Source organism: Gastrolobium bilobum, unplaced genomic scaffold, assembly GCF_033153095.1.
Source record: "Gastrolobium bilobum isolate Gb01-03AN ecotype WA unplaced genomic scaffold, APGP_CSIRO_Gbil_v1 utg2492, whole genome shotgun sequence".
Classification (NCBI taxonomy): Eukaryota; Viridiplantae; Streptophyta; class Magnoliopsida; order Fabales; family Fabaceae; genus Gastrolobium; species Gastrolobium bilobum.
Genome location: NW_026896979.1, coordinates 211,177 through 219,777, shown reverse-complemented (window position 1 = coordinate 219,777; position 8,601 = coordinate 211,177). Strand labels below are relative to the sequence as shown.

The 8,601-nt window shown below is 32.1% G+C and overlaps 1 protein-coding gene across 2 annotated transcripts; it reads right to left on the bottom strand.

The window, feature by feature from the left end:
- Positions 1-3,784: 3,784 nt before the first annotated feature.
- LOC133303198 (probable pectin methylesterase CGR3) lies at positions 3,785-7,784 on the bottom strand. 2 transcript variants are annotated; one of them, XM_061503075.1, is made up of 7 exons: positions 7,675-7,784; positions 7,207-7,346; positions 7,015-7,057; positions 6,608-6,649; positions 5,185-5,559; positions 4,807-4,862; positions 3,785-4,101 (listed from the first exon to the last, which is right to left on the bottom strand). In XM_061503075.1, the coding sequence occupies exons 2-7, from the start codon at positions 7,321-7,323 to the stop codon at positions 3,949-3,951; spliced, it is 786 nt and encodes a 261-aa protein (XP_061359059.1). In that variant the 5' UTR covers positions 7,324-7,346; positions 7,675-7,784; the 3' UTR covers positions 3,785-3,948. The 2 variants fall into 2 exon arrangements, with proteins under 2 accessions (XP_061359059.1, XP_061359060.1); XM_061503076.1 differs by lacking the exon at positions 7,675-7,784 and having other exon boundaries at positions 3,787-4,101; positions 7,020-7,057; positions 7,207-7,342.
- Positions 7,785-8,601: the final 817 nt, after the last annotated feature.

Here is an 8,601-nt window from a genome sequence, read left to right as displayed (position 1 = left end):
TTTCAAGTATCATTTTTGGAAAGAATTTAAAACCTTAATCATAGATTCACTTCGAACAAGATTGTTTTTCTTAGAGAATACATGTGGTTTATCAAAAAAAAAAAAAAAAAAAAAAACCCACGTGATTTGTAGTAATAGAGCATTATTAGATCATGTGAAACCCTCGTTTAAATGCCCCCAAACACACCCTCCGGAAACATACGTAGACATTAGTCACCGGGCCGGGACCATTAGAAAGCTAGCTAGTAACATGAAGCTCACGTTAATTTGTCCGTTCTTCACTCTCTTATGAGGAGACACAGCAATGGCCCATGGGCCACATTTGCTTCCTTTCTTCAATATAGTAGGTCCCCCATGGCCCCACCGTGTTATTTTCCACTCTTTTCAGTTTTGCTCTTTCATCGGTCTATATGGTGCGTATATTTATGTGCATATATGGGTAAAATGGATCAACAATAAGTTAGACAAATCAACGAAATTGTACATATATACTGACTCAAAATAATATACGAAATTGGCAATATATAGAATAAGAAACACGAAATTTTAGACAAGTGTGCGCAAGACCTATTTTGAATAAGACAGAATGCAAATGCACACACAAGATCTAGAGTTTGGTTCTCAAACCCGTGGACTTGAATGAAAATCATGATAATTAGCCTGGGTCAAAATTCAACGTTGATGTTGTTATGGGTGATGTGTGTTTTAGTGAAAGCATTGAAGGTCTTCAATTTTAGTTTTTATTCGTAAAAAATTTTTGGTCTTACACATGCTTGCCAGCTGGGTGCTGTCATTGTAGTTGTGAATATTGAAGGTTCCTATTAGTTCTCATTCTTAAGGATAATACAGAAGGAAGGTAGACGAGTTTGAAGTTCGATTTAGTTATAAGCATCAAGTAAGAATTCTATTGAAATTTGTAGTTACATATAATTGCTATGTAAGAAATATCAATAATATACTCTTTGATATAATTTTTTAACTTTTTTTTATACTTTATTCTCTATTAATAGGATTGAAAATTAATTATGATATAAGCTTAAACTAAGAATTATTTCTGTTGAATTGTTGGATCTAGGAATAGATTTGATGAGTTGATGTGGTTATTGTTCTCTTTGAAGATTGATTATGCAATTAGTAATATTCATAGATTAAAAGAGAACTAACTTATTGCTAAAAAAAAAAGAACTAACTAACTAAAGAATAAATAGTTAATTAACTTACAGGATTTAACATATTAATTACATGATTATAATAGAATTGAGTTCCATTGAATATGAATAATTGTTTGAAATCAACATCTTAGCACTTTTTAATCTTGATATTTAGTTTGTGAAAATACAAAATCATTTTGTACTTTGCTCGGTTTAATCTTAATTCAAATTCCTTTAATTTCAGTTTCTTGTTTAATTCAATTAGAACTCCATTCAATCTATAATTAGCTTTGTTCAACTAGTGTTGATTTGGTTTGTTAAAACATGGTGCTCTCAATATTTAAGGATCATCCCACATTTATTACTTGAACCACATTTGTAAACTTTCTAAAGTCATCATCATATTTACGACGGAATTTAGTGTTTGCGACAGAATTTGTCCGTCGGAAATCAACTTTTTTTTAGTAGTATATACACCTCACACTTAAGTCCACTAACTCTCTCAATTATGATTAGGGAATCTTTCCCACCTACAAATATCATCTCTTCAGTTATTGAAGGGAACCTTAAATATATTGATTTATGAGATGACCCTATGTTAAAAAATTCACAAAGTTGTGGTGTCCTTGACATCTTTCTCTTGATTTTAGCCTTCGCCTAAGATACTCATAGTAACTCTCATCATAGAGCTTTGATTTTTATTACTATCTCTTTGAACACTATTGCAATAAGATACTTCATCCTATTAAGAAAAATAAATCTAATCTCATTACCGAACAATTCACTGTTGAAAACAACAAATTTTGTTTATTTTTTTTCTCAAAATCTGAAAACATAATATAAATAAAAATCAAATGATATTGTTCTATTTACGAGTAAAAACAAAACAACTAAAAATTAAAATTAAAATCAAATGCCTAATATTTTAATAAATAGTAAATGACCATGAAATGGAATCTTAGTTTGACATGGCACTCAAGTTTCTTTGGTGCTACAGATAGATGCACTGTAAATTCGGTGCATCTTCCACTCATATTGTGACACGTGTTTTACTTTTGTCAAATTAATAATAAATAATTTATTTTAAAATTAAGAGAAAAAATAATTTAATATAAAGTAAGACACATATTATAAAATAAGTAGAACTCGTTGCAGCCACGTGGGTCATGGCTAGGTAACTATCATACCAACAAGACAATAGCATTTAGTGAGTGTTGTAAGCCTATAAAACATCAAAGCTTCTCACATGGCCAACATTGTCCAAATCAAACAAGAGGCTCCACTTATACCGTCCTCTTTTCCGATGGGGACTAGTACGCGTATAGCCCAACTTGAAGCAAATGCATGCCGTCTTCCTCTTCAGCCCACCTTCAACTTCATCATGGATCTCCTACATCTTGCGATTTTTTATTTGTTCATTTCCTACCTTACTACTGATTAATTGGAGTCAACTGAAACGCAGACTTGGATGCATGATAATCACCATAAATTCTTATATAGTATTATGTTTTTCTTCACCTTTCAAAATCTTTACTGAAATAATTTGAAAGCTCGACACTTTTTGGTGAAGTTTATAAATTGAAGTCCAACTGAATAAAATTCTTATTACCTAATATCCGAGGGATTCTTTTTTTTTTTTACTTTTCACACCAACAAAATGAAAAATATTTGAGGCAAAGAACTTGCTTGTTAAAAGAGAAAAATGAAATGCCAAAGAAAAATAACTTGATTTTATTTTATTTTAAAAGTATATGTTCAACAAGTTGAAGTTAAATAGAGTTGTGCTAGTTTACCGAAAAAAAAAAAAAAAATAGAGTTGTGCTACATGTTAGCTTTTTTTTATTATTACAATATCATAAGTACAATGGCATGACCGCAATAGCAACGATTATTAGGCTAAAGACATCAATCAAAAGTTAAAAAAATTTACTTGTTTAGATCATAGTTTCAAACAACTTTCTTCATAAAATTATTAGAGCTACGTGATAATATTACTCATGCGAGCAAATAAGAAATTGATTGCATGCATACATATGGTTCAAAAAAGTCCCCAGATTGGAAACCTACATATTTCTTTGGGTCGATGGTTCCAATTGCGGCCGGGTAGAAAAAAGTTAGAACGATGTTGGAATTTAAATGAAAGGCTTATGGGATTTTAGGTTTAGTCAGAAAATATGGGCCAACCCAATTTTCTGCCTCAATTTCTACTGTCCAGCTGCTCATATGGGTTACTTAGTTGGGCTACAATATCATAGGTCCAAATCTAACTCTAGGACTTCGGTTCTAAAGTCCTTAACGGCAAGTTGAATTAAGGTAGATAAAAGAAGATACTTCACATCCAACGATAAGGACACTTCTGGAAGGAGATAGACAACACCAAAATCACTCAAACTATCGTTGCTTAATATTTGAGTTATTAACACTAGAGCACTGCCATTTGTGATGCTATGTTTGCAAGCCAATTCACGATCTCCAGTGCCCGTCACACTAGTATAATGACATTCATGCCATATCAACTATCCAAGTTGACAAAAGGAGACATATACTATGGTCATTTTTAATGTGTCCCTTTTTATTTCAATATTTTATGGTTTGATCAAACACATCTTTAAGCCAGCCAAGACCATTATTCATCTATGTTACATCTGAATTTGCCGATTCTTTTAGCAAGCAGGCACCCTAATGCTTATCCATAACTGGTAAAACAAAATTGCCTGATTGGTGACATTATACTCATGTTTAAAGCAATACAAAAAGTACCAAATGGTGAATAATCAATTAATCGAATTTCAAGATATCAATGGTTTGAACTTAGGTGGAAAATTTGGCAGGTTGGACTGAAAGACATCTTTGATGCAGCTTGCTCAAACTTCTTCATGGCGTCTTCATTTTGTTCTAAGCTTGTTTCAGTGAAAAATTGTTTCCACCAAGATGAACTTCGCATTTTAGCCTTCACAAATAAAGCAGAAATGCTTATTGTCAGCAATGATATGAAAATGGTCTACTAAAACAAGTTTAGAACAAAGTTAGCATTATTTATAAGAAAATCTATCGAAGCTGTCCCATTTCTTTGTTACCTAATGTTATATTCAGTTCCAGGCTAAAAGAAAAAAATTATCAAGAACCAAGATCATAGGGGTATTCCAGCTTGCTCAATTAGCATTTGTCATTAATAGTTAATTATGCATATGCTTTGTCGAAGGTTGGTTATCTTGCATAGTCCAACTGTTGGAAAATCCTCGTCATTGCAAAATGGTACCAAAAGATAATTAGCGAGTCAGCAGTTGTTAGAAAAATAATAAGTCGGTCCTTGACTGCCAAGCTCTAAGTTCATTTTTATCATCTTATGGTCACTGCACTATAGATCATTTGAAAAGGGAATTCAACATCTGCCTATAATATATTAACAACTTATTTTTTAACAAAAAAAAAAAAAGAGATGCTGAAGTATAAGTGTATAACTTTGATATATAAAATCCCATTCAGGAAGATGCAATGCCAAATCATATATCTAAACAAAATGGATCAGAAGAGATGGGATTTTAATCAATGAAAATATGAAATGCACTTTAGGTCATGTACAAGAAGTAATTTTGCTCCAATCAGTAGCAAAGAGTAATAGTAAGATATAAGCCAGCAGGAGCATGCCACTTACCGGGCGGCCAAATTTGGATAATTGTGTGACTTTAGCTCTCCGTTGACCTGGGTAACCTAAACAAGAGACAAGAAAGCACTAAAATTACAGAAAGGTCTATGTCCATTAGAAATGACATGATCAAGAAAAATTGTACTTAAGAGTCAGTTTGGTAACGGGTGAAAAATTTAGAGATGAATTTTTCATATAAAACAAATCCCTGAATTTTTAACCCCTATTTTTAAAGGTGCATCCAACTCAACATAAAAGAATGTAGCAAATCCGAAACACAGAAAAACGCAAATACTATTGAATGGAAGTCCAGCTAGTTGGAAAAAAGCCAGATCCATGTTTATCAGTGTGCGAGAGATGTCACGTTTATTTTAAAAAATAATGTACCTGTGAAAATAACAATACTGTCAGCAGATACCCTCGCTAGTTCAGGAAGAGTTTTGTTTAAATATTTTGGAGACAAGTAATCCAAAGCATCTGAAACAATAACATGAGAAAAAGACTTTGCCCTGTATGGTAGAGGGAATTTTATATCTGCAACACGTACAATGCCTTTCTGCACTAGAGCCTTGCAGTTCCTATCATCATCCTCTATGTCATATGGCTCCACGCCCCATGCTTCAGCTTCCCCTTCTCTTAATAATTTGGATACCACTGAACAACTTTCAGGGCCTACGTGCAAAACATTTTTCATGTTGCCACCATAAGCATCCTTCAAAACCGGAATTGCTCTTTGAACTTCAAATGTGCATGAAAAATCACCTACAAGATAAAACAATTTTAAATATCTAAAATAAGAGATGTTTATGCCTTTCCAAAACGACAAATGTAAAAGAACAACTTTGCAGTTTGACCTGTTTTGACCAGGATTGGTCAAAATTTTAACAGGTGAGGTATGAAAAACAGATGAGGTTTTTCATCCTTAAATTTCAGAGGCACATAGAAAACGTACAGGGTGAATTTTTTTTAAAGAATAAAAAAAAAATAGGGGGAAGGGGAAAGAGCAGAAAGACAAAGAAAATATGTCATCATAAAATTTGAAACTGGTCAAAATAAAAAGCATCTTATTGCAGAGTTTGTGGTCCTGAAGTTTTGCATAATGTAAGTTAATCGGCCATAATGCAAATTAAAAGTGAAAAAATTTTACAAACTTCTGATTACAGGATAGAGTTATTGTTCAAAATCTAATAAACCTCTAATCATCCTCCATTCTCATGCTAATGTACCTCTCTGCTTATAAACTTTACAGCCAACTTGTATAAGAGCAATACTACTTGCACAACAATTTAGTTGTAAAAGCAATCACTAGAATGGAATAAAAATGAAACATGTTCGGAAGTAACAGCTAAGAACAAACCAAAGGAGACTTTTACAGGATAACTAATTTATACAATCAGATAATTAGAAGACAATCATCTATACTGATAAAACCCAGAAACAGTGGGTAGTCTCCTTTGTAAAATGCTGGAGAAACAAAAAAAAAGAGTATTAAAATCATCAGAGTTTCTATAATCAAGCAGGATGAGGATCTGGTCAAACAATCATAGCCCTCAACTCATTGCGTCCATATCATGAAGATTTTCAAGTTCCCTTGGTGCATCTTGATTTAAAGACTGAAGAGTATGTTGCATAAAACTTGTTCACAATTTTATTAGTATTGCTTCCATGTTCCACCTAACTTTCAGATGCAAAGCAATGCTACAGCTTTTAGTCAAGCATAATGGCTACTCAAAACAAAAACAGCCATAAAAGAACCAACAATTTTACAAAAAGTAGTCCCAATACCATTCAGAAAACATTACGTACGTACCTTCAACCCTGCTAACCACATCCTTTCTTCCTCCCAATAGACCTGTACACATGAAGATGTAAGATTAACCAACCCATAAACTTACATGGAAAATCAAATATATTTAAACTAAGACTTACATGAGTGAAAAAAAACATTTTTTTATTATAAACAAAGAATGCTTACAATAGCCAGATTACAAAGCAATAAGACAAGATTAAGGATAATAAGTTACTTACATTAAGGGTTAGTTTAGTAAACCCTTGAATATGAGGTAAAAAAATTAAGTCATAGATTTTTACTATAATTTTATATAATCTCCTGATCCATTGATTTTTCACCCCTATTATTAGGATATACCAAACTTCAAACTTGCCATTAAAGACAAACAAACTGTATGATGAGAGTAGCCTATAAAAACTTGTTACCTGACCCACCACCACAGGCATAAATGATGAGAAGGAAAGCTCCCTGAGAGTTTCAACCAAAAATTAAAAAGGGTTAATCATCATAATTGTATTATTAAAATAGGATCAGCTCACTTCCCATTGCTTGATCCTATATAGACATATAACACCAAACTGAAAAAGAAAAAATAATAGATGCAGATATGAAATTACCAAAAGGACAAGGGTTACGGATAATAGAGGAGAAGATTTTGATTTCGAATTCAAGACTCCTGAAAGGGAAAAGCTTCCACCACCACGTCTCGTGGAACTTGCTTGTCTTCTTGTCATTACTTCTTCTAAGAAAGTGATGCCTGCAAAAAATAAAAACATAAAGATAGAAAAATACTATTTACATTAGAACTGACACGTAATAATCAAACGAAATTGAAGGAATGACAAATACATCGAACTTTTGCCTACTTATGTGTTTCCCAAGCAAACTTATATAAGCAACGAAACAGAAATCGCAAAACAAGTTTATGCACTGCACTGTAACTAACTCTGTAACCGCTCAACGCAGAAGGAGATATTCAAAAAATAAAAAGGCAGTGGGAAATAGAGGATGCAGAGGAATTGAATTTTGAAGCATGGAATAAGAAGAGGGAAAGAATTGGAAACAGAAATTGGAGAGTGAAGCACCTTAGGTGGTGTCACATTCATAACCAACCGCATTCAGAATGTAAGGAATTGTTAGATCTAACTAAGCCTAAGATGAGATGAGAGAGATCAGAAAAGCATTACACCGCCAACTTTAACAACAGATCTGATACGCTGTGTCCGGCCAAACGCACTACTCTCACACTAAAACGCGGCATTCAATAGAACATTGTAAATATATAAAACTCTTACTGAAAAATAAGATCTAAATTCTTTTTTAATTTTTTAAATTCGTACTTTAATCATTAAATTGTTGTGGCAATTTTTAAAAAACTAATATCTAGGGTACGGCATTCATCAACTCATTCAAAATGAGATGACCTAAACGAAAAACTATAACCGAATTAATCAAAAATTAAAAAATCAAAAATCGAAAAAAAAAAAAAATCTGTATATTTTAATAAGATTGGATCGTTTTCGATTTGGTTGGTAAGAATGGATATAATCCAAACCGATCTAACGAATTATATATTTATTATTTTTGAAAAATGATGGCGTGTAATCTTATTGTTTTGTAAACTTGTAATCTTTGATATTATTAATAGCAAATTATCTTGTTTTAGTTTTTATTGTCTATTGATAATACTAAGACTAGTTTGCATACCAAAAAAAAAAATATTAAGACTATTTTTAATTTGAAGACTTGAATTTTCCAATATTTTATAATTTTTAATGACTTTATTTTGATATAACTAGTGATTTGTATAGCTGAAATTTTAGATTTTTCGAAAAACCAAAAACTGATTTAATCCAAACCGAATAAAATTGGATTGGATTGAATTGGATTTAAAAAAATTAAAACCGAATGCATGGTTAAATTATCAAACCGAATGGATTGGATCAGATGATTTTTGCTTCAAAACTGATCTAATTTAAACCATGAACACCCTTACTAATATATGGGTAAAG

Coding starts and splice junctions, on each gene's coding strand:
- LOC133303198 (XM_061503075.1), bottom strand. CDS start 7,323: ATGACAAGAAGACAAGCAAGTTCCACGAGACGTGGTGGTGGAAGCTTT. Junction 7,058..7,206: donor CCGTAACCCTTGTCCTTTTG/GTAATTTCATAT, acceptor TGAAACTCTCAG/GGAGCTTTCCTTCTCATCAT. Junction 4,102..4,806: donor TATCCAAATTTGGCCGCCCG/GTAAGTGGCATG, acceptor TTATTTGTGAAG/GCTAAAATGCGAAGTTCATC.